This window comes from Glossina fuscipes, unplaced genomic scaffold (assembly GCF_014805625.2).
Source record: "Glossina fuscipes isolate IAEA_lab_2018 unplaced genomic scaffold, Yale_Gfus_2 67779, whole genome shotgun sequence".
In the NCBI taxonomy this organism is placed as follows: domain Eukaryota; kingdom Metazoa; phylum Arthropoda; class Insecta; order Diptera; family Glossinidae; genus Glossina; species Glossina fuscipes.
The window spans coordinates 2,519-29,215 of NW_024004165.1; the positions used below are offsets into that span (position 1 = coordinate 2,519).

The following is a 26,697-nucleotide window of genomic DNA, read 5'->3' on the forward strand; positions in this document are numbered from 1 at the left end:
GTTATTTACTACGTTTGCTTTAAAATAGTATATGGTGTATATATGTATGTATGTATGTATGTAACTATGTATGTATGTATGTATCTATGTATGTATGTATGTATCTATGTATGTATGTATGTATGCGTATATGTATGTATAATTATATATAATTGTGTATAATTATGTATATATGTATGTATAGATATATGTGTACATGTATATGTAGGTATATGTGTATATGTTATACATATATCTGCATATATATATATATATATGCGTGTGTGTGTGTGTGTGCATGTATATATGCGTGTGTGTTTATGTTGTGTATTTGTGTTTGCGTGTTTGTGTGAGTTTGTAATAATCTTACTAAAACATTTTTTCAACTGCCGTTTTTATAATATTTTTCTTCCGTTAAAGCAAACTTGCAACGTATGTATGTCTTTTGTTACTTATATATATGAAATATTTATGACACAAGTTTTCAGTTATTTCTGTTTAGAAATTGCAAAAAGAGTAAGAAAAAGTATATATTCGCTTTATGGCGAATCTTTAACGCCCTTTAAACCAGTAGATAAAAATTAAGTATTTTGTTAATAATAACCATATGTTTGATAGCTTCGGAAAATTTTTGTATCAACTTTTTGACCACTATATATATTATAGATAAACGACAGTCTTCTTTTTTCGCTATGATGAGCGTGGGCGGATCATGCACATGTTTAGACTTAAGCAGCGACTCTCGACTAGGAATGTGCGAGCGATATAAGTTAAGTTTCAATTTTTTACTTTTCATTTTCATTTTTCAGCGCTTCGGCAGCAGACGATGAGCGAGACGACGGACAAACGATTAAACACCGCAAAATAAATAAGTAGACGAAAAAGCAAACTTTGCGTGTACAGCCGGGTATATATTTATATATATATAGGTATGTATATATATGTATATATTTCATATGTATATATTTCAAACCATTTAAGGAATTCCATGTCAAAAGGTCGAATCTCTATATTTATAACTGTAAGAGTTTCAAGGATAAATTACAAACGGACAGACAGATGGACACAAAATTATTAACCTACTTGATTTTGACGAGGAATAGATATAATATTCATCGCATGAGAGTGTGTAAGAGACAAATTAATAATAGAAATAATAATAATAATAACAGTAATAGCAACAACAAAAAGTAATATGACAAATTGGTACACAAGGTTTTTTAATTATCACTAACTATTTCGAACTAACAATTCTTTTACGATCTCAGTAAATTCTTAAAAAACACCAAATTGTCTTCGTTTCGTTCGTGCTAAAGAGGAAAAATTACACGAATGCACGAATGTACTCGTCATCGATGCTAATGTATACGCAATTACTAAGCAGGATTGTGCCATCGTAACTCATTATATGTTATTATCGAATAGAGTAAATTTTCATACACATCAATACGAACTCTCCCCATCCTCCTCCCCCACTCATTCTCTCATTCGCAAAAATCTCGTTTGGTTCATACACTCGATCCATCAGTCATTTAATAATTCGCAAAAAAAGTGAATTTGTCGTCTTTCAAAAGTTGGTTATAAGTAAGAAAGGCTGGTATAGATTTAAAATTCTCACTACTAACGAAGATATGAAAAATCCCGACCCCCCTTTTTTTCATTTAAGATGATGGATCCTCTTATTGATCTCTTTCCATCTCGTTGCGTCGTTGCTTTTGGATGGGGAGACACGCCGAATTCGATAAGCATAAAATAGGGCTTTTTCAAAAGATACGGTTCAAGTAGTAGAATGGATATATCAAAAATTCTATGTAGACGAGCCTACCAACATATATAGTTCCAATAGCAACATTCGCTCCTTAATATTATAGAAAATAATGAAAATAAGACGCAAGGCATTTGAAAATGCCATACGCCACCGACGATAAAATCAATCATCGAACGGTTCGAGTTTTTCGATAGTTCAATTTAAAATGGTTTAAGTAAATTATATCCTCACAAAGGAAATTGCGACAACTCACGTCTCACATCAAATGTTCATTTTCACGATAATTGATGAAAGTATAAGGAAAATGTTCCATTTATTGCAGTTAGCTCGCTTGCCTAAACGTAGCTAGCTCTTGGCTAAGAGCTAGCACCATCGTCATCACAGTTTCAAGCTTGACGAAAGGATATATGTCAAGTTCCAATAATAGCGACAATTGTAGCAAGGGCAAGGGAGAAACTGAAAGGTGTTAAAATGGCTGATCAAGTTAATCGATGGATACGCTTCTAATCATCCATTAGTTTCAAATGAAAAATAAAACAGAAAACTACTACACTGATGGATATATCAATTGTTGCGACGCACACAGTACTCCTTTCCCCTCCAAGCGGGATTTGTGAAAGGTGTAAAATATAAATAATAGGACGGACAAGTAATAAAATTGAAGACGGAACCCATGAATTATATATTACTCCTTTCTTTTGGACGTCTTGTCGTCTTAGTATTATACGAGAAGCTATATACAATTAATTATCTTTTTTCTCTTTCTTTTTCTTGTTTGCCTCCATTGGTGCATGCATCTTTCCTTACACAACATGAATCACTCACACTACCATAATAGCATAAGCCAATTAATTGTCAACTTATTTACAATATTTATGGTACTCGTTGAATTGGAAGTGCGCTTTCATGCAGATTGAGAGAGAGAGAGAGAGAACTAAAAAATATAAAGAATCAATTTAAATTTGATCGGAATTTTCGTGTGTTTCTTCTTTTTTTTTTCTTTTTCATTAAAAAACGGTAGTTTTTCTTTTTCCAATTTTTTTTCTTTTCACTATTCGTACTGAGTCGTCTTGTCATTTTTTGTTTTTTTTTTTTTTGTGTTATTACTATTATTATTATTACTTTTTTGGTTTTTCTGTTTTTATCTCATCATACACATTTACTAAAAATATATATGTATATATTATATAGGTTTATGTGTACCTGTGTGTAGTGTATACATTTATGTTTTACCCATATATATATATATATATGTCTGTATTTGCGTATGTGTATACGTAAGTATGTATAGAATGAGCGTTTGTTCCTATAACATCATCGGTTTTTACCATTTTGTCGTTATTGTTGTTGTTGTTCTAGTCATTATCATAAATATTTTTTGCGTATTGTAGTAGTATTTATAGTAATATTAGAGTAATATAGTTGTAATAGTATTTGTTATTTCCTTCGTATTTATTTATTTATTTATTTATTCATATATATATATATATATATATATATATATATAGTAATATATATATATTTATATACATTTTTATATATATACATTTATATATTTATATATATATATATATATATATTATAGTTATATTTTCTATAAATAATTTTTTTTTTTTTTTAATTCTTTAGCTTTAATTTAAATTATTGTAGTTGTAACTGTGGTTTTAATGGTTGCTTGTCGTAGTCATAGTTGTGGTTGTTGTTGTTGTTGTATAATGGATAGTTGTTGTTGTCCTCAAAATTAACATGGATAAATACCTATAATTTTAAAAAATTTACAAATATTCGTAATTGTTTGATAAAATACCAAACACACGACTCTAACGTGCATTTCAAGACTTATAGGTATCTCTGCTCATTTTTACTATTTTCATAGATATTATATATATATATATGTATACATATATAGCTTAATCAAAAATAAAAAATGAAGAAATCTTAAGTACTAGGTGTAATAGTTAATAAAGCAATAGCAATTTTCCAATAGAAGGTATACACCTAAATAATATATTTATACAAGCGTTAGTATCATGCGCGGATCAGTGTAGGCTGAAATTTTATTACGTCTCTGCATGAAGAGTACAAAACGATTTGCGATTTTACTTTTACTCTACCTTCTTCTCACAGACAAGCAGCAAAAGGAAAGAAAACTTTCCAGAATAGCGACCGTTCGGAAGCAATAAAGATTTTAAAATAAAATAGACATCTGCGGCCGAACGCTATGCAAAGAGATGAAAATTTGAAAGTTAATCGGTTGAATACGATGCCTGCCGCCAACAACGCTAGTGAAATAATGGCTTCATGGAAAGTATTTTTCTAACTTATTTACTATATGAACAGTGCAGAGTTGCAATCCGAAGATTGCTCCGAACGTAAACTATCGGGCAAATATGATTAACCGCAACGCGATGAACTTGCCTGACGAAATCGCATAGAAACTGTGACTGAATTCGTTCGCTGAATTAATTCGACGATAAATTTCTTACCAGTAGAGGGAGGGTGTGAAACGGGAAAACTTTGTTTCTGAATTTCGAAACGAAAGAGTTGAAAAAAAACGAAAAAAAATATTCAGTTTTCGAATGGGCATTACTTTGTTGAATGAAAGCTCTGTCTTGATGTATTAAAAGTTTTGCGTTGTTTCTTTTTATTTATTTTTCCTCTTTTTTTTTTTATATTTTTTTTTATTAATTTTCTTACAATTATTTTTTTGAATTTTTCGATACATAGTTTTTACTTTTTTCTCAAATACCTAGAAAAACAAAAAAAAAAAAAAAAAAAAAGAAAAGAATTATAAGTTATATATAGCTCTTGTATGCAAATACATAAGCGCTGTGGCACAGTGTTTTTCTGTGCATTCAGAGCATTTCGAGTTTTCTAAAAACTAAAACTTAACATGTGTTTTTTGTTACAAAAAACATAAAACTAGCCAAACAGAAAAAATGTATATATATATATATATCTATGGATATATAAAATAAATTATCTAGTTGAATTTAAAGTTGCGCTGCATTGGTGCCTCCGTAGGCCAATAAAGTTGGTTCTACTACTCTCACATTGTGTTTATGTGGCATTACAGCATAAATAAATAAAACCAAAAAATATACAACAAAAAATTAAATTTAATTAATCCAAGATATTAAATTTCAATTAATGCATTCACTAAAAAGTGAACATTACAACAGTGTGGTAAAAAAAAAAAAAAAAGAAAAAAAAACATTTAGAACTCTTTCAGGCTATAAATCACATTACGCTGAGGGGGCGCTCATTAAAAAATGTGTTTCAAGCCATCCATAAGAAACGTTATGTAACACCTTGTACGTATTACAAGGTATAAGAGAGTTGAGTTTCGAATGAATCTATTTTCATTTACACTTTTTTCTTTTTTTTAATATAACGCTTTATAGGTATCGAAAAAAGCATTGATTGATGTCAGACGCGAATATGCAACATATCGAAAAATAGGCATTCTTGTTTGAAAGCGCACTTATTTACTCTCCGCTATTAAAGTAAAAAAAAAAAAGAAGGAAAAAACAATTGGTATTTTTAGATGACTAACGTTTGCGCCGAATTGCTGGAATTAAGCGTATAATTTTAAATAGATTTAAACTTGTCTGTCCGTCCGTCCATCCATACTTCTGTCGTTAGCTTGGGAACATTTACAGATCCTAACAGCAAGACGGAAGGCTGGAATTTGGCGAAGTTCTGGGTTGATGATCGTAAAATGCGACCACACAACCAAACATTTCTCAAAATAATAGCGGGACGTCTCTTTCGAATATCAACTGCTGCATTGCAGATAAGTGAATATGTAAGGTAATATAAACCGTTTCACTGTAACTGTAACGAATCAACAGCATTTTCCGAAAAGTTTGGTTCAATCACTCTGCCAGCCAACTATTTCGGAACCTCAGATATAATAATTTTATCTCGGCGGATGAGAACCACCCTCAGTACTCATCATAATTTGATTTTAAAACATTTTGATCTCACACCTTCCTTCATGTATTTCTGGCATCTAATCAACAAAGAGTGGCTGAAGGCCACTTTTCGAGTTTTCTATTAATCGATAATGTTGCCTGATACAGTGAGAAAAGCTTTAGGAAAAGTAAGAAGTCGCAGAGCCACTTATGGTCGAAATTGATATCAAAAATTTATGAGTGCAATTTCTAGGAATAAAATTATATATACCTCAGGGTACACTAATAATTGATTTAAATCGTTTAACAAGAACTGTTGCTACAATCGTCGTGACTATCTACTGAGCGGAGAAACTAACTGTCATCGCTGAAAATTTTTGATCAATGTTACTTTAAAGCCGAAATAGTGATATTATAGAGTAGAGTACAAGAAATATTTTTTGAACAACAAAGTCTGTACTAAAAGCACATAAAAACAAGAGCATTTCTCTCCTCCTCCTCCTCCTCCTCTGCTGCTGCATACCTTTTCAAAGGGCAATACACAAAGAGAATATTAAACTTAACATGCCTTACTTTACTGACAAAACGCGTAAACCAAAAAGTAATGCATCATATATTGGAGATTTTTTTTTTTTTTTTTTGAATTCCATCTAAGTTTGGGCGGATTTACTGTAATTACTCTTGAAGCTTTTGCGGTTTTTGCTTTTTCCCAACAACAAACGGACGTTATGTAGAGCAAACTATTATGGGTAAACTACATTTAACTAAATCTAAAAGTCAAGTTAAGAGCACTGAAAGGTTATTTTGAATAATTAAAGAAGTAGAAGAAAATTGGATTTAGGTTTTAAACAACTGCCAAACAAAACGCAGTTTCATCTAAACACCGGACTCGTTCGTAAAGCAGTTAAAATTTGATGTATTCTCACTTCGAAGGGGGGCTACTACTCTTCATTACTCAACCCCGACTTGTGCGTGTGAATGAATGTGGGGTTGGCTGTGGGCGTGGTTGGTTGATTAAGCCGATTGAAATCGTTTTTCAAAAGATAGAAGAGATAAGGTTTTGCATCAATTTTTTTTAGTTGACTTGTTATGTACATTGTGCTATTCGACGACGGAGTCAGCCCGTAATTGCTTAATTATCCTCTTCTATTTCAAAACATTACTATTAAGACGGACGGACGGACATAAATGAATAGTCCGTCCACGTTTATTCACACGTGAGCACGTACATGCAGACGAAAACTTCGCCCATTGCGCACAAAATTTTTCGTATGCGGGTGTCGAGCACCACGTCGCTATCCTTTCGCTACTCAAGTGTCAATCATTTTAGCTTTGCATAGTATTTACCACACTGTACATTTTTGGCGAACTTAAAAATTTTAAAAAAATTATAAGATTAACACACACATACTACTACTACTACTACTGCTACTACTACTACTACTACCACTTCGATTGCAAGCGAAACAAAAAAAAAGAAAACCAAGGAAAAAAAAAACTCAACCAACCCGTAAAAAATAAGTAAATGCAGTTGTAGTAGTAGGTCTTATTATGTTTTTAGTGGCTTGAAGTAGTAGTGACTATTTTTCGATTTTTTATTTTTTATTTTGTTTTTGCTGATTACATACCTTGATAATTTTGGGGCCAAATGGTGGGTACATTCTGTTAATATTAAAAATTTAGAAAGAAATAAAAAAGAAAAAGGATATTACATAAGTATAAACAAAAAAATATACTGAGAATTTATATATATATATATATATATATATATATATATATATATATATATATTTACATACAAGTAACAAAGCGAAAAATACCCCAGAGCCCAATTACTTACCATTGGCACACTGTAGTATTGATAGAATGGTTGATATTGCATTGAAGGTGGGTAAATTGTTGGCACACCAGCTGCAGCAGCGGCTGTAAAATCATTAACTTTGAGTTTATTATAATGTTATGTTAACAACAAAAACATGGATCATAAAAACAAACAATCAAAAACAAATGATATTTTTTTTTTTTAATTCTTCTATTAGGTCCGTTACGAAAGTCTGGGATTGTGTCTGGGAAAGTCGGGAAATGTGGCCTTCTCGATTTAAACGGCCTCAAAAATAAGTATGTGGTAAGACATTTCACTTTTTATGCACGCAACTGGCAGCAGATGTGTCCTCTTTTCCCGAGTTTTAAAAGCGAAATAATCTTCCCTTTGAGGAAAGCTTACAAGAAATAATAGCGAAACGTATTGATTCAAATTTTGAATCAATTCAATTATATCAGAAAGAGCTCCCCCTTCCCCTCTTCCCACTTTCTCCATCTTTGTTTCGTTTGGCTTAACGTGATTATTAACGTGTAAAGTTGAGCTATTCAGTCATTTCTTTTCACATGTCATGAATCGGACAGAGTTCCTTATACCTTCTAATATCCTCATGCGGATAAAAAACAAAAATGCAAAGATTGACAAGTACTCGTTTAACGCTGTATGCGATGTCCCCTTGTATAAGATAGATAATATATTTTCCCCTTAAAGGCTGGGCCTTAACGATTTTCTTTTCCCTGCCCCTCCCGTATTGAGTGTGAGAAACTCGTAATAGTAATATTACGAAATATTATGAGAAGAATATTTGAAATGAAATTACCTGCTGCTGGTGGATAAACTGCGGCGGCAAATTGATCAATAGGCATATTGCTAATGGGGGCTGGTGGTGTGGTAGTGTAATAAACAGCACCATTTGTAGCCACAATAGACTGCAAATGAAAATGCGAAATTAACAAATTTTATTATTATTTTTTTTTGTTTTACGAAAGGGATAGTGTTACCTGTTTTTTTATGGCTGGCGCTATATTTAATTTACGATCCCTGAGCACAACGCATTCACCCTGTTTTTCGTTATGTGATTGATTGGGGAGGAAAAGAGAATTGAAAATTATTTTTTAAATAAACAATAAACTTCTGCTAATACTTTTCAGTTTATTTGATGGTATAGATTGAATTCATTTCGAACAAAAATTAGTAAAAAATATGTAACGTTATGTAACTTAAAGAAACTTTTTGTAAAAATTTGTTTGCAGTTAAAGTATGAACGCAACGTCAACACAAAGAAGGTAAAAACGTATTGAAATTGAACCAACCAACCAACGAACGAACGAACGAACGAACGAACGAACGAACTCGAACTTTAAAACGCTCATCTAAGGATTGATTTTTATTTTCCATTATATGTATACATGTGTAAAAAAAAAAAAAAGAATCAATTGAAAAATTGTAACGCAACGTAATCAACTCGTTAACACAATTTTACACATTTCCAAGGCATGATAGTGTTTGTCATTTACAAAACGTTTTCGCATTTAACTAAAATGTATATAATCTAATAATAAAAAGGAAAATTTTTGTATTTAAAAAAAAAAAAAAAAAAAATTTGAAATCAGAAAACACAATAAAAAAACAAGAAAGACATATAATTTTAAGAAGAAAATAATAATAATAATAATAAATAAATAAATAAATGAAGGCGTTTTTATTCGCAATTTCGGAAACTTCGTCATCTTAGTTAACAGAGCAAAATTTTGGAATACTGGCAAAACTTTCTTTTCGAAATAAGATAACGAAGACACTAGCAACAACAAAAAGTCAGTATTAGTAAAATGGGTTACACTGTATAATAAATAATTTTTTCTACAAATTGAAAAGTTATCACTGTTAGTCACTTGGAGGCTTGGTAAGCAAAAAGCCTAAACGATCTTTTAATTACAACAACAAAAGTGCTTAACTACGAAGCGAAAATATATTTAATGCGTCAGCTGATTTTAGAGTTGCAATTACTAACTAAAGCAGAGGTGGCCGGCCAACCTGTCAACCTCTAAACGAATTTGTATGGCATAATGTACGTATACTGTTCAATAAAATATGTGCAAAAATAGATGGCATTATTATTAATCGTTTGAGAAACAGTCACATTTTTTCTGTAAATTCAGTTTTTTTATTTTTCTTCTTCTTTTTCATCTGGTCCATACATCCCAACCCGTACAGTTTCTTTTGCTTTCTTCTTTTGAAATGGATTCAATGGAACTTCAACGATTGTTGTATTTACTTGGAAGTATTTTCTAGATGGAACCCGCGCGCCCGTTCGAAGCAATTTTTGAAACAGTTTTATTAGAGTTTTGACAAGGACAGCCACCACGTAAATGCGACTAGAACCGATCAAACCAAAAGAATAAACATATGTGCGGACAGATGGGATTATTTGGCGAAGCCCACTAAGCCAATGACTGTTGCTGATCAAATATAATAAAAATAAAGGATTTACGAGAAAGGCCTTTATCGCATCATATGCTAATTTAACCATCAAAACTTACTTTTCCTGCGTAATTCGCGAAAGTAATTACTACTGCTGAGAAGTGTGTCTGAAAAGTGTACTACAGCTCCCGATGTCACAATCTGAGCATTGAAATCTGCAACAAAGTCCCATATTCTTGTATCCCTGATTTGACGAGTTCCTTCAAGCGAACGAAATCCTCATTAAAGACCACTACAAACAATAATTTGTAAGAGAATTGAACCAAAAATTAAAATCATAAAATTATCCCTTCCAGAGCAGCATTCGAGGGTTATTCCGATTCAGTATTATCACTGAGAATTCTGCCCCTAGTATGGTTTCTTATAACGATTCCTTTTATAGATAGCCTCGGAAAGATTCGAAATAGTTGGGGATTTTCTTACCATTTTGGCCGGATTAAAGTTCCAATTTTCACAAAAAATTTCTTAAATGAATAAATAAATCTTTTTAGTGGTCATTCCACAACAGAGTGATCAAATGAAAATAGCTCGAGTCTTTCGAATAGATTCATAAATAGGAAAAAATTTAATCTTGCGAAGCTGGAATTTGCCTTACTTGTCGATTGTGAAGAAATATACTTATTCTAATGATTTTCTGAGACCAAGGTATATTCCAAAGTTCAAAAGGCCGGAAAGTGTTCTTACATTGTAAAACAAAAAATAATAATAATAATAATAAATAAATAAACAAAAGATGCATGGAAATCATGAAAAAAATGCGAGAAGTTTCTAATGTCGAGCGTTTGAAGGCCCAATAACATCGTTTACCGTGTACCTCATAAAATAATTTAAAAACTGATGTTCCTGTTATGTATTCACTTTATCGAAGGAATAATAATATTTGTTTTATTAGAGAAATATTTCGCATAATCGCTACCAAACGATTTACATAAAAGCCCCACATACTTGCCAAAAATCAATCAAAAATAGTTTATAAGTCTGTGGAGAAGGATTTCTTTCTAAAGCTTGGTAGCGCAAAAATCTTCAATTAAGCTTGATGAACACATTTTATTTGATTTCATGATTTTATTATGTTAAAAATATATAAAGCAAAAAAAAAAAAAAACGTGAGCAAAATCACTGAAAAAAACCACAGATGAGAGATTATTATATTGAAGAAATGAATCCACGCCTATATTCTTTTGCAAATTACGGGACACAACGAGCGCTAATATCGTCCACCAAGGTTGAGTCACATTGTCAAGTAATGAGGGCTTTGTCTTGAGCTCGTTACTCGATATACATTTTCGAAATGCATTATGAGTTCCTTCTGTATATGGAAGTGAACACGAAATGGATTATATTCCTTGCCCTATATGCTTTTTTCTTCCGATCACTCGAAACTTATCTGGGCAGTACTTCGACTTTCACAATGTGAAAGATCCTCTGCACCCTCTAAAATTTAACCTTAGACGCGATCACTTGTAGCTTCTCTGAGTTGTGCCTTGCAGCTCGAAGAAGACAACAAAAGGTAACACAATTTCGCATCCCCCCGAGCTGATGCATAGTGCTTCTAATGCAATTGGCATGCTGGGGATGACATCAATTCTTTTTGTACGATTTTCCTCTACGCGAATTAAGTTATTAGAAATAATTTTTTAGAATTAAGTTACATAGACAATAAGTCAGTCAGTCAGTCAATCGTTCTATTTACGGTTAACTTTGAAAAGTATATATAACAGTAACGAAGAAGAAGAAAGGGGTTTAGGTTCAGTTTTACATTGGATAAACTTTATCGTACACAGCTATATTTACATACGTGCTATGTATGGCTTGGCTGAAAGAGCGACAATTTGAATTGAATTGGCAGTAAAGGCATGAGAAATCTAAATACATTTGCCAAAAATTAGACAATACAAAAAGAAAAAAAATAATAAATCATAAAATCATTTTGAAAAGCGATATAATGTTAAGCGTAAAAACATGAAGTCAGGAAACTGTCGAGTGCAACGTAATGAAAATAAGAAAAGAGGCTCTACAAGCGGTAGTAGTATTGCATAAATTTCCCTTTTAAAATTTTTGTTTTTCAATTCCTTACACAAAAAAGAAAAAAAAAAAAAAAAAAAAATACTAGCAGCTAGTTGTATACCAATGAAGTACTCTCAAGCGTAAAGTCTTTAATTATGAAGGAAGAAGAAGTGTAAGCACAAAAAAACCAACGAAAAAAAAAAAAAATCTCACAAACGAATATGAGCAAAAAGCGTTTTTTTTTCTTTTTTTTATCTCTTTTCATTTCATACTAAAAAGCATTATTAATTAATTAGTAGACATTTTTCTTTTGGTTGGTGAGGAGGCGAGAAATTAAAGTGCAGAACTCTGTTGGTTGACGGTGCTATTGTCGATAAGGGAAGAAAGCAACAAATGTGGATTTCTTTCTACTAAATACATGGGGAAAAAAAGTGAGCTTTGTACGACAACAATATGGGAAAGGAGAAACAACGACATTAGTTGGAGTATATGTTTGTGTACATGTATAGAATAATGATTAGAGCAAAAATGGTGAACGGTATTAATTGGGAAATTTTTTAATTACGGCAGGAAATAATTTTGTTATTTTTATTTTTTTTATTTTTTTTTTTTTAAGTAAAAAATCTACCTAAACTTTGTATTATAACAATTAATATAAAAGAGAACAAAGTAAGGCAACTAACTATATACGGATTGAGACGAATATTCCCATTACCCATCACAATCCCATCTGGATATCAACATGTATAAAAATTGCAAAGTTTATTACATCAATAGTCAATTGATTGACCACAGTCACCTGTGGAGCGACATCATTTTCTCGTTTTTATTGTTCTCCAGAATTTCAGATTTGCTTTGCTTATTAGCTTGTACATAATACAAGTTTTTAATTATTGATAATATTGTTGGAATATTTTCACTTTTTTTTTTTTTTTTTTTTTTTTTTTTTTGATATTTTCATATTTCATTTTTCCAGCCACTGTTGGGTATCGCGTGAGGTGCGACCAAATGCAATTTGTTTTCAAATTCAATGTATGTCAAGCGTCAAGCTGGGCCTTGAGAATTTAAATGAGCGATAACCGATGAACGGACCAGCGAAATCGGGATTGGTATATCGCTGGAATGGTATTTCGGGGTACGGCAATATGAAAGAACCCAGAATTCGTACAATATTTCGCCATCTTCGATGGATCGAAGACTATGCTTTGTGACCTCCCTCATGAATCGAGATGTATTTCTGATAGAGTCAAGAGTTCAGATCCCTTTCTTCCTTTCCCTTTCCCTCTCCCGTTAGGGGAAAAAAATTGATCTCTGATGACCAACAAATGTTGAATATTGACTACAAAAATGCGTTTCATTTATGATGCACCAGTACTCCAATTTTAGAATCTCACAATGCATCGTTGTGGTCGTGGCAAAGCAATTGGCAAAATGTGTAATGTGAAATAAGAAAAATTTCACTTAAGAAATGAGAGAAAGTTTATATAATAAAATATTTAACTTAAAAAAAAAAAAAAAAAGAAAAATTTGTTTTTTTCCATTTTTTTTCAAAGTGCAGAGAAAAACTTTGTTTAACATTTTAATGGTTTTTTCTATGTCCCTTTCGTACAGGATGACAAAATTTCTTCGTTTTCCTTTTTGAGAAAATGAATTTCTTTATTTTATGCAAGTTTAAAATGTAGGTTAACGAGTAGGGAACCACACCGCCACACTATTCGCCATTGTGTCTGTGTGGAAGATGATTCTGAAGGCTACAAAGTATAACGTTTTAATTATAATTTTTATATTTATATATGTGCACGCATATATGTGTGTGAAGTACAAGTCTGTTCGTACTCATATAATAAACGAGAAACTTTTCAGCAGTTGTTATTTGTTTTCTGCCATACAAAACAGGACATTACGAATAATTTTAAGAGAAACATGTACGAATAGTCATGAAATGAAAATTCAATAAAGGGTAGGAAAAACGTATATAAACGTATATAAAGCAAAATAGCACAACAACTCAAATTCACATCCCTAGCGAAATTGTCGTTGCCTACTCAATTAACTATATCTCGGGTCTTGGCAATAGCAGTGAATGCCAAATGTTGTTTTAAATAGCAACCGTGACATGATCGATATCTCTGGCGATATCTGGCCGATTGAAATGGGAAAAATTTTTAGAGATTAAAAATTAACTAAACTCTTATCAGATTTTTCGCGTTCATCATTCTGCGGAGTTTAAATATTAATCAAATATGCCGTTATGGTAGTCAGCAAAGATCACTTGATCCAGATTTATTCTTCTTATATTACGACTATGACAACGTAATCTCGTATGTGAATACCTATGCTAAAAGCAACATGATTATTAGACTGCCGTCATATCATTGGAGTGAAAACAAAATCCCAAGACCAACGCAATTTACTTTTTTCTAATCAAGGAGATTATTAGGAAAAAGATTAGGAATAAAAATCATTTTAAAGTCCATAAAGAAAACATTATTCCAAAATTCATGTAAAATTTGAATTTTGCGCCATTCTGGATGAATCTCGAACATTCTGCTCGCCCTTCAGCTTACACAAGACCGAAGCAGTTCGTGAAAATGTTTGCAGGGATTTCAGGCACGGAACGGACATTGATTCGGCACACTGTTCAAGTATTGGACATTTCGAAACATTTGAAGTTTCATTTCAGGAAATCCTCGCGAAAGACATTTAACCGAAATGGTGTGCTCTACATGGACCCCATGCTCTCTAGATATACCTCCCATTTATAAATAAGCATAAGGTTTTAATTTAGTCCTACGCCAAAAAATCCTCTTGAAGGCCATTTACCCGATTTGGTGTTCCTTATATGAACCCTATGCTCTGTGTGTATTTCTCATATATCACACGTTCAACATATGTTAGATGTTCGTATTTGCTTGGGTGATGACGCTAATACACTCTCGACAACTATTTTAACGGTTGCGGCGTCAATTTGTGGTTTTATTGTTATTTTATGGCAAACGAATTCGCAATTTATTAAATAATTTATTGAATTTTAATTAATTTATATATAAGTACTTTAGAGAAAAACCACCTACGGATATAAAAATCCACCTTAAAATGAAATGATTTACAAATTGAAGCCTAACACATACACAAAAAAGAAATAGATTTGATAAATGAAACCTCCTCTATATATATGTATACATATATATGAATGATGTTTACTAAAAAAGGTTAGCAAAATAATTTAAAATATTTACAAAGCTTTAGGGCTTATTAAATAGCAACAACAATAAAACAACAATGAAAAAAAAATAATAATAAAAATAAAGAACACAGCAACAACAGAATTCGAGTGGGCGGATGATAATGATATAAAAGACGGAAGGCCTTAGAAATCGATATGGGGTGTACAGGAGGAAATGCAAATATGCCACAAAACGAATTGATTACTATATTTACAAAACGTCAAGTCATCAGCTTAAGGGCGCAATAAACTAATTCATAATTGCATAAATGTAAATGTGATCAGAGAATAAATTAAAATTCGTCTTTAGATGCATTTTTCGCAATACATTACCAACGCTCCCAACACAATCTCAATACCTAAGTTAGTCACTCTTTGTCGCAGAACAGAAGACAGTGAGAAGACAGTAAGACTGCACCGTGGCGAAATAACATATCAAGTCATATTTGTAATTTTCAATTACTGTTTAAAATTTGAAAACTTCCAACAATAGGCGGAATCACAAGAGAGGCGGCAATCGCAAGTGGCAAAAAAAAAGAAAAGTTTTTCAACATTTTTTACGCTCAACTTAAATTGCGTAACTAAGATATATAAATATGAATTTTCAGGGTAATAAAAAGAATACAAAATAAAAAAAAAAAGGAAGTCTGGCAAACGCTGCTTGCTGTCCTTTACAAATAGTTATAAAATAATTACAATATTTATGATCAAGTGAACAAAAGGCACTTTTAGGCAACCTATTTTTACATATGATAAATGCGCCCACACACAACAGAAGAAGAGAACAAATTATTAGGTCTATACAAGGGAGGATATGATAGATAAATCTGCTCTTTTTTTTTCTTCTTTTTTGTTTTAATTCTTGTACAAAAGGTCAACTTAAGTATTTTTCATAATAATAAAAAGAAAGGAAAAAAAATAAATATGTGTATATTTATATTTGTGTGATATGAGCCCAAAAAAGTCGACTTTAATATATAATCAATAAAAATAGCCTTAAGGAAGACTTTTAATTTTGTTAAATAAACAAGACTAAAAGTATACTTTAAAAAAAGGCAATTTTTCAAGTTGACATGCACTTTTTTTTTGTTTTTTTCAATATTATTCTCCGTGTTCTACCTAGCGCGTAAGCCAATTAATAAATATTCAATTATTTATCAACAATGTGTTATATAATATTCATGAGCAATCAACAGAACATGTTAAACAAAGTTTCACAATACAGCACTGCTTTCGATTCATGGCGTTTTTGATTCAATGATTTGCTTTTATACCCACCACCGGAGGACAAACATGATGTACTACTTCCTCGTTTACACAATTTATTTGATACATATCTTAATATTCGAATCAGAAAGAAAATTGCATGGGTTATATATGTCAGCTACTGTTGAATTTGAATTAAAAACTAGGATAGAGTGGATGGATGATCCGAAAAAAGAAAAAAAAAGAGTCGAGAGTGAAAAATCAATTTGGGGCATTGGCACATAGCATCGTATGTGATGACTGATTAAACAATCAGCTGATGGTCACTAAAACTTTGGGTCCCGTAAGGACTTAAGCTTCCGACAGGCGACACCAGGCGACCAGCCTACTAAAATCACATTTGGCTATTGCGTGCTGGACAGTGCCTATTGGCATCCCAAAGACATAATCGATAATTTTTACAAAAAAAAAACTATCCCTACATATACGCAATTGTCGCTGAACCTGTATGTGCAGAGTTCAGTTCCTGAAACCAAACTTGACTATATAAGCAAGCATTTCTTCATTCGTAAAAAGCCCTAAAATAAAGACAATTTCACAACTGAAAAAGTATTTTGTAGCTCGACTACAGCCCTCAAAATGGCAGTGGTGGGTATTCAAAATTCGCCTTACGGCAAATACCGAATTTTTTATTTTTGGTTTTTTGCTTTTTATATTTTTTATTTCAATTTTAAATATAGAAAGAAACTCAACTTTCAATTTGCAACAAACACAAGAATTTAACAAAAACGCACTAAAATTTGCTTTTCTCTCTTTTTTTTTCATTTTTTGTGTTTTCCATTGCCTGCTGATTTCTATTTGTAATTTTTAGTAATAAAAATTTATTTTAAAAAAATGTAAAAAACTGAACAGCAAAAGTATAGAAAGAGAAAAAAAATAAGAACAACATAAGAATATGTAACGAAAACGAAATGTTTGCTTTGGATGTTTAATCATAAAAATAGAACAACACAAAGATCTTCTTCTCTTTCCTTTCATTTCGGTTGCGTGAGCTGTGGTAGTTTACTCTTAGATGAAGCAGAAAAAATTGAAACACACACTTTCTATTTCTTTTTGTTTTCTCTTGCGTTTCTTTTTGTTACGTGGACTTGCGGTAGTAGTGTTTCACACGCACGTTTCGTTTCTTTTTCTACAGGTACATATATTTAATATATATATATATATATATATATATATATATATATATATATATATATATATATATATAAATAAGTATTGTTTTTTTTTTCTTTTTTTTCATTAAATCATTTTTAGGTTATGTCCTGCACTCCGTCATAGTATATGTGTAAAAGAAGGGTGTACATGTTTGAAAAAATAAATAAATAAATAAAAAAAAAAAACAAAGAATAGATTAATTCAGGCTTTTCTTTAATTGGGAAAAAAACTCACTGCCGCGATGTTTATAAGAAAAAAAAAAACAAAAAAAAATTTTTTTTTTTCAAACGTCTTCTACATTTTTAGGGAGTTTTTTTTCGCTTAAAGAATTTTATGCAGCAAAAAGCTATGTGTGAAAGCATTAGAATTAGAATCTTAAGGACTTACATCAGTTTGCAGGCGTTGAGCTTCTTGTTCCGTTTCGAACGTAACAAACCCGTATCCCTTGCTAACACCAGCGCGATCCACAATAATTTTAGTTGATTTAACATTACCGTAGGCGGAAAAGACGCGACATAAATCGGATTCAGTGGTATCACCGCTAAAAAAGTTAATTAAGAAAAATGTAAGAATATGCAAAATTGGAGAGAAATGAAATGACAACTTTGCAGTGTCGTGTGTGCGTGTTGTAACGTGAAATGCAGAAACTTGCATCTAAATTATTTTTATCTCATTACGAAAGGTTAACAAACGCAATGATTGCCTTTTCGACAAATATCGTAACTGGAGGACGACATGGTTAGAGAAACATACGGTAGCAAGGGAAATTTGAACTCTTGATTTTTGTTTAAGCGATAAGCGCGTATAGCAACAATAACAATAAAATAGTGTTATTTACGTTGTTTGTGAGGCTCGAACTGGCTTAACATAAAACGGTGGAAAATTTTTCTATTTTTGTCAAGGGAAAAATTTATTGCAATCGCTCGATAATACGAGTGTTTTCGACTTTTTATAGCAATTCCCCTTCAGAGATTTGATAAATGAATTGAAAAATCGATGAAATAATTCTCTTAAGTTTCGAGAAGACTACATCTGGCACTACTTACCTCCGGTATTGCCTATAAAATTTCCGTATAATATATTATAAATAATTTCATTCAGTAACGCAATTCAATCGCAATACGAAAAAAACGAGTTGAAGAAGAGCGAAGTTAATCGTTAAAGCTCTCGACTCGATTGGGAAATAAAATTACTGATTACTGAACTCTTGGCACTAAAACGCAGATATAACCCCCCTAAGCCACCGTTAAGCGGACACGAGAATACCTCAATGGTCGATTAAATCGTTAATAGGTAAACCGTTTGAAGGGCGTAAAGCTGTAAACGGCCCTATTTTTTATAACATATACTTATTATTATGCAAAATAATGTATATGTGTTGATATCGTTATCGATATGTATACTGCACTACAGTATTACGTACCCGTTATGAGAGTTCAATGACTATGAGTAGAGATGGATCGGTGTTTTATTATATGACATTTCTATACGCATTACATGTATATGTGTGTATATGTATATATGGCTGTGTTCATATAAAAGAGGGTAATAGAGAGCTTACCTTATACCGCCTACAAAAATTCTATTCGGTATCAGTGTACCATATTTGGGCGCTGATAGGGGAGCTTCAAGAGCCGCCGTCGGCGCTGCTCCGCTCGGTGCTGCCATCTTATGCATTGTTTGTGGATGAATTTTAAAATTTGCCGCTATAGGTAGAATTTTGAATGTGTTGTTAATTAAGGCGTTTGGTGAAACAAAAGCGCCCTTGCAAGCAAGCAATCAATAGAAGTCGAAAAAATTGAATTTTGACGACTTCTATTATTAGAAATGTTTTTGGAACTGTTGTTGTTCTTCTTGTTGTACTTTCAATTACTCTTAAATGATGTAATTGAGATGACGTATTGCCAGATAATGTTGTCAATATTTTTATAATAATTATAACACAATTATCGAAAACTCTAACAAATTGTACGCGGGTGCGCAAGTAAACGAATAAAAAAAAAAGAAGAAGAAGAAGAAGGAGAAGAGAAGAAATAAATGCAATATTATGATTGACAACAATCTATATCTATATATATATATATATATATATGTATATATATGTATATATATATGTATATATATGTATATATATATGTATATATATGTGAATTTATATACATATAATGCGGTAAAAAGTTGATGCGCTTACTATATGTGTCTGTGATGTTTGTACAAGAAGGCGAGACAAAGAAGAAGAGAAATGGAGCGACTGAGATTCAATATTTTCCAGAATGGCTTTTTACGTTGCAAGTTACAAAGGCAGGCAATTAGAAGATATCTCGCCGATATCTATATCATTAATATAATAATAATAATAAATATATAACTGCAGTAATAATAATAATGAGTCTCCTCGATTGGCTTCTTTTTTGTGTGATTTGTTTTATCTTTGTCTACTGTTGCGAATTTTAACAACCAAATTTCGATCACTCGTTAAGTACGTATTGAATGTGAATACAGTGGTGCGTGCGGTAAATATTCAGATTAATACAGCAGCGTCCGAAGCGAAAGAAGCCAATGCTATTGCTTTTTTGGTGTTGATGTTGATTTTGATGTTGCTGTTACTGTTGCTGCTATTTATTATTGTTGTTATTTTTGGTGTTGCTTTGATTATTTATGTTTCTGTTCGAGCACAAATAGAGAGTGTCGCAAACACTGACGATAGATATTTTTAGATAAACGACTGCGTGCGACTTCGGCGGCTGAAACGTTTACGCTTTGTCACGTTTTTTTTCTTTTTCTCCTTCTTCTTGTTCTTCTTTTTATTTTGTGTTTGTTTTGCAGCAGCTAGAAGTTTTTCGATGTTTTCGCTTTTCTTCGCCTCTTAAAATTATTTCGTTTCAATTTCTCTCACAATGTTTTCTCACAAAAGCAACAAAACAAACCTTTAGAATATTGCTCTGCTGTCTGTCTCTTTGTTTTTTATTTCTTCTTTTGTTTTTGTTTTTTTTTTTTTTTGTTTTCTTATTTCTACTTTTTCGCTTTTGTCTTCCTTTTCTTCTGCTTTTTATTTTCCTTTTGTTCCTTCTTCGTCGTTTTTATAATGTTTACTTTGTGTCGTTGTTGCTCTTCTTGCTGTTAATTTTTTCATACAAAAATATTTTAATATTACGTTTATGTATGTGTTTGTTGTCGTTAGCAATCTGTTTTCTTTGTATTCTCCTCCTTTGACTGTGAAAAGAAGAAAAACGAAAGAAAAAATTCCGTATATAACTTTCGTTTCAAATTTTAAATGTTTTATTTTTATATAAAATTTATTTAAAAAAAAAACGAAACAAAATTCGAATTAAATTTTAATTAAATTTTGGGTTGAATGCATGCGAACAATGCTCTCGTTAATTTTACACGTTCTACATACTAAGGCAATCACGACTTCAATAAAATTGCATTTCCTCTGCCTAAATCGCAAACAACACAACACAATGCAACGACATTGTCACAACAAAGAAAATTCAAATTCTCAAGATTCTGATTAAAAGAAATTGCAAATCGATTTCCAATTCTTCCTAGGTCTTTTAAGGGCAATCAGATTTTCAATTTAAATCTTTATATTACAAAAACAATACAAACGATATTTCGGGAACAATCATATGTCACTCATTCGTCCCAATACAATTGTACAAATGTACAATTTACACCGACAGATAATGAATATAATGAATAGTTCGTGTTAAGGCAAAGAAAAGATTATTATAATAAATAATTTTGGCATCATAATTTAAATTTTTTCCCCATGTAGTTGTTTCATACTTGGATATTTCAAATTTGCAATTTTTATAGGCTGCGATATAAACATCATCGGAGGCCTATCGATCTGTGCATTCGCGACTTCGCGGAAATTTAATTGAATCCTAGTTATTCAACGACTCGAAAGTTCAAAATCTTAACCAATGCAATCTTTCTTAAATACTTTCTCAATCTCTCAGTAAATCAATAAAATTAATTATATCTTGCGCTTATCCCACCATCGCATGGTGAAACGTAGGCGATTGAATAATCGCGATAATATTAGTTCTATTATAGTTCTGTATATGCTTAGCCGGGGATTGTTTTTAAAAAAAATGTAATTTAATCGGCGCTGCTTATCGATTAGTGAAAAATAATTGCAATTGGCAAGTCCGTGTCTGCGAACTTGTTTCTTTACCATAGCATCATATACCAATACTGGTTTCGTTTTTCGAGTTTTGCTTTTGTAAAAAAATCGAACAATAGGCTTTTTTTCAATTAAACTCAGTTCCTGTGCAGAAGAGAGCGGCCGGTTTACTTCACGACGGATATGTTTGGATTAAACTAGACTAGCTTAAGATGAGTATAAAAGTCTTTTCCGCTACACTCTGCTTTTCGCTTTGCCAGCAGCAAAAGCCAAGAAAAATTAATCTCTAACAAGGCATTTAAAAGAGTCATATGTGGCATATAGCATATTGTGCTGTGTAATTGATTCTGAAAAAAAAAGTGGTTTATTTGCCACCCGTTTTCTTCATAGTCTCCTCAAAATTGCAAATTATTAAGTAAAGCAAACTATAAGAGCGTTACGCGTATGTTTTAAAGAAAAATTTTCTCATGGCTGACACAAAACAAGTCGCACAAGAATTTTATTGCATTTCGATCAATTGCTTAACCCGTTCGCTACCAGATCTTGCGGGGAAAAACATTCATCATATTGCAAGATTTTTTTTTCATGATTTTTTTTATGATCACTTCGAATGGAATAGATTTTTAGGAAAAAAGTGAAAAAAAGTTACTTTAAACTGACGCAAATATATGACGTCGGGCCGTGGGTCGGACTGAATTAAGAAGCTACGCAGGCAAGGGCAACCCGAATTTCGTCTATTGATTACAACTAGGTCACCGCTTAAGCTCAGCAATTCTTCTCTGTCGAACAAATAGTATCTCAGCTACCGACTGATGTTGAAAAGTGTTTTTGATACCAGAAAACATCGGCGAAAACCCTCAAATCGTAAATAATACTCTTAATCAGGAGATAGTGTTGACTTTCTAAATTACATTGATATTATGTTAGATGAAAACTTGAGTATGATGAAACCATTTTGTAAACACATACATGGAGAAAAAATTGCATAAACTCAAGTTTGACTTGCTATCCCACCCATAATATTCTTTGACACCTAACGACTACTATCTGCTTGCCATTCTCGAAGGGAAGCGTTAGAGATAAAAAGCAAAAATGAAATGATGGGGCCACTGGGGAAACCGGAACGAATTTCGAAGGTCTGAATACATCGTTCTAAAGAAAAAGTATCAAAATACTCTATGGTGATCAGTTTTGTACAACAAAAAAAGAAAACAATTCTTGCTATGTGTCGGAACTTATTGCCTGATGTACTTTTTATTTATCTGTGCTTATACCAAGGCAAAGTCGACGCGCATTCTTGCATTCAACTGAACTCTACCTACAACAAAGATACCATTCCATGGAAGTTTTTTTCATTTTCGGATTAAGCGAGCCTATTGGCAATTTCAGATAACTTTTTGGGAGAATATGTTAGAATAGAAGAAGAACTACATGGCGTTTTTCATGAACATTTAAACAGACCTAAGAAAGCTTTACATTGTTACAGTTACTGCACAGAAGGAAACAAATGATAATCTACGAGTGCGTTATATGGTGGATGTGGCAAAATTTCCTAGCCTAACTGCCTCAATCTAAGGTAAAAGTAGTCTGAAGAAAACAAACTGACGAATTCTGAACCTGCACAAAATAACCGAAATGATTCTTGACAGCAGAGGAGCAACCTGTGTCGGTGGTGTAGTCGAGTTGAAGCGGCTGATAATGTGTGACTTCCTTCTGGCTGCATCAAACACAAAGCATTTTCCTAGTACTTGGATTACTAATGAGGGCTTTGCAATTTAACCATTTCTCAGGGTGTGTCATCACAATTCCCTTGAAAGAGATTCGACTTGGTTATGAGCAAACGACTTGCGTGTGTGCTGGTGCGGATTTTTTCGATGATCATTACTAATTTCTGCATAAGCCTGCGTAACAAAATCTTTACTATCTTTGTCGAAATGACATTTGCGGAATCTTGGCCCATTCTCAAAAGGCAATTTGGTTAGATTGAATTAATAGATGCCAATATGTTGGGCATAGGCTGTCGCCTATCACATACACTCTTAGCAAAAATACGCGACGCTAAAAATTTTTTTTATTATTTACTAAATATTTCACATACTTTAACCCTGATCTTACCCCGTTTGTTTTAAAGCAGATTGTAGCACGATGTGACTCGCAATCACTTATGACAATAGTGGAGATAATTAAAGTCTTATTGTTTTTTCGTTCAATTCAAGATCACTTGTGCAACCAAACAAGCTACACCCATACACATAAGATAATACACACAAGCAATTATATTTTTGGGAAATACAATATGAAAAAGTTTACACTCAAAGTTCAAAAGGGACTAAAAAAGACGACACCGCATAACAAGCTTAAGGCTAAAAATAATGCAAAAAACAATTAGCTTTTATCTAACATTGAAATAAATTGACAATTTATGAAATGTGTATTAATTAGTTATCAGGCATGATGAATCATTTTACGCCACTACAGTCTGGAATATGAAAGCGGCATCTTCACATTGATCATTGCTTTTCTAAATGTATGAGAACTATACCATTAAATAAATCGCACAGCCCAAAAAATAAAGTGGTGCGGAACTCAGTTTCGGTACAAACCGATTACAAAGCAGATGTCCTATATATATGGATATAGGTGCCGCCTACACTACATCGAAAATGAGTGCTTGCAAAAGATATGGAAGGTCATATTTCCCATTCTGACTGTTGATTTCAATTGAGGAGGAGAGTAGCTCTTTGGGACCGTGGAACGGTCACTAACCGTAGCCGCTTCACACTAAGGGAACGAGGACCAGAAACAAATGATTCGGTCTGCTCTTATCCAGCCTTTGACGACTTCTGGAGACGGAGGTAAGGTGGTAACAAACCGAGTATGTATGTGCACGTGTACGTTAAATACACGGAATTACAAAATACACAATGTGTCTAAAATAAATGATAAGACAAGACTTGAAGAAGATTTGTCTGATTTCTTTGACACATGACCATAAAAATATAGAATGCACAATTGAGTCGAAAGTTTGAAATAAGCGGTATTCAAAAATCATCCCATACAATAAATGTATAGTTCTTATAGTTGACTGCGAAGCCATAGTTTGTAATGACTTTTTACTAAATACTACTGGTCTGGTCGTTTGTAGTGAATGATGATATAAATATAGGAGAAGAAAAAAAAAAAATTTATCATTTTCTTATTTTCATTATCAACGCAACTCATTTTTATAAGTGTTTTGTCAAGCCAACAGCATCTTGCATAAAATCAAATTAGCCAGTTGTCAGCAACCAGCCAAGAGTTAATTTTTAACGACGAGGACAACGACAATAGAATGAAAAGAAAAATCAGTTTTTAACATTTGCTTTTGCTCGTTCTAATCATTTATTTTTAGATCACGAAATGGCGTATAAGTACAGCAACAAATATGGACAACGCAGTACTACTACTACACTACACAGTACATTGACAAGGAAAAATAGTCCCAAAAATAAAGCAACAGACGGTGGGAGAATCATTTTCGAGTTTTCTTTCACTGAAAAACGATTTAGTTTTAGTTTTTATGCATATATACATATATTTAACTATTTATGTAGGTGAGTGTGTATGCACATTTTATGCGCAGAAAATGTCATCAACAGCACAGCACAGCACAGCACAGCACAGCACAGTTAATCGAAATAAATTTCTAAAAAGAAAAAGTAATGAAATTAAATTTTGATACTCAATACTGACGTACCGTGTACCGTATGGAGAGGAGACTGAGTATGAGAATTTTGTTCATCCTAATTATGTCATTTCGTTTGCTGTGTATTATGCTATATGCTTGTCGGTCCGTTTGCGTCTGCCTAATGCGACTATTTCGAAATTTGCAAAAATTTCAAAGAATTGAAAAAACCTGCCAGCAGTTCACATATAAAATTGAAGACTTTTATTTCATTTTATTTCATAAATATACTTTTCGCCAGCGTGTGTTTATTTCACTTTCAGTGTCCGTTCAACCATATCCGCTTTCTCGGCAAATTTCATTTATTACGAATACATTCAAAGTAATTGGACATAAATAAGAATTCAAAATTTCATCGATTTACCGCTTTATATACATATATACTTTGTATATAGTGCGATCCAGTATTAGTTGTTATTACCAATAAATGTCATGTCAATAAAGGTCATGTATATGTAAGTAAATACGTTCTCCTTTTTGGTTGGTTGAATAACTCCTATTGGTGGATTCTAAGGGTTAAAAGTTGGTTTAGCGTTTTAGCGATCAATCAATCAATTTGAATGTTTCCGAAAATGTATTGCGTTCGACGTACACGCAAATCGGATGGGGATTGACCATCAATCTAATCATTGTTCCTCTCGTTGGTATATATTTTCTGTTGCTTTCTCAAGTCAACAGCATGCATAAAAACGCTCTTCTATCTATGCATGAACGTATATGTGTATGCGAATTGAATCAGTGAAATGCATCTTGTTTGAAGACTTCCTCTTCCTTTTAGCGCAAGTACCGATACATTATTATTATTATTATTATAATTCAATATATAAAAGATGGAGCAAAATGGAAAATTTTTCGAAATCGAATACTATTTTATATGGTTTTGGTTCCTTTATAATATAAAAAAACAATTTATCTCTCTTCGGTTTTACTTCATAAGTCGTCTTTTATGTTATATTAGAAAAGAAAAGCACAAACAAAAAAAACTACCGAACGCATACTTACATATCCATAAACATTTTAATATGCGGCTGTGTATTAATAACGTATGACTGTGATGCTCATTTTTTTATTTTAACTTGATAACGAATTATGTTCGTGCATAACTGCTGCTGCAAGCAACATTTGATGCCAACCACTTTATAATATCTTATGGAAACTTATTATTGAAACTGACAAAGAGAGACATCGAGCGAGAGAGAGTGGGTGAGAGAGAGAGAGGG

General features: G+C 32.3%; 1 protein-coding gene across 2 annotated transcripts; it reads right to left on the minus strand.

The window, feature by feature from the left end:
* Positions 1 to 4,490: 4,490 nt before the first annotated feature.
* LOC119643909 (protein boule-like) lies at positions 4,491 to 20,632 on the minus strand. 2 transcript variants are annotated; one of them, XM_038043412.1, is made up of 8 exons: positions 19,810 to 20,632; positions 19,180 to 19,576; positions 18,006 to 18,159; positions 8,485 to 8,544; positions 8,304 to 8,412; positions 7,505 to 7,602; positions 7,293 to 7,326; positions 4,491 to 4,790 (listed from the first exon to the last, which is right to left on the minus strand). In XM_038043412.1, exons 2-8 carry the CDS (start codon positions 19,293 to 19,295, stop codon positions 4,741 to 4,743), a joined length of 621 nt encoding a protein of 206 aa, XP_037899340.1. In that variant the 5' UTR covers positions 19,296 to 19,576; positions 19,810 to 20,632; the 3' UTR covers positions 4,491 to 4,740. The 2 variants fall into 2 exon arrangements, with proteins under 2 accessions (XP_037899340.1, XP_037899341.1); XM_038043413.1 differs by having other exon boundaries at positions 7,505 to 7,587; positions 19,810 to 20,631.
* Between the last annotated feature and the right edge of the window lie 6,065 nt (positions 20,633 to 26,697).

Coding starts and splice junctions, on each gene's coding strand:
- LOC119643909 (XM_038043412.1), bottom strand. CDS start 19,295: ATGCATAAGATGGCAGCACCGAGCGGAGCAGCGCCGACGGCGGCTCTT. Junction 7,327..7,504: donor AATACTACAGTGTGCCAATG/GTAAGTAATTGG, acceptor TAATATTAACAG/AATGTACCCACCATTTGGCC. Junction 4,791..7,292: donor TTGGCCCCAAAATTATCAAG/GTATGTAATCAG, acceptor ATGTGAGAGTAG/TAGAACCAACTTTATTGGCC.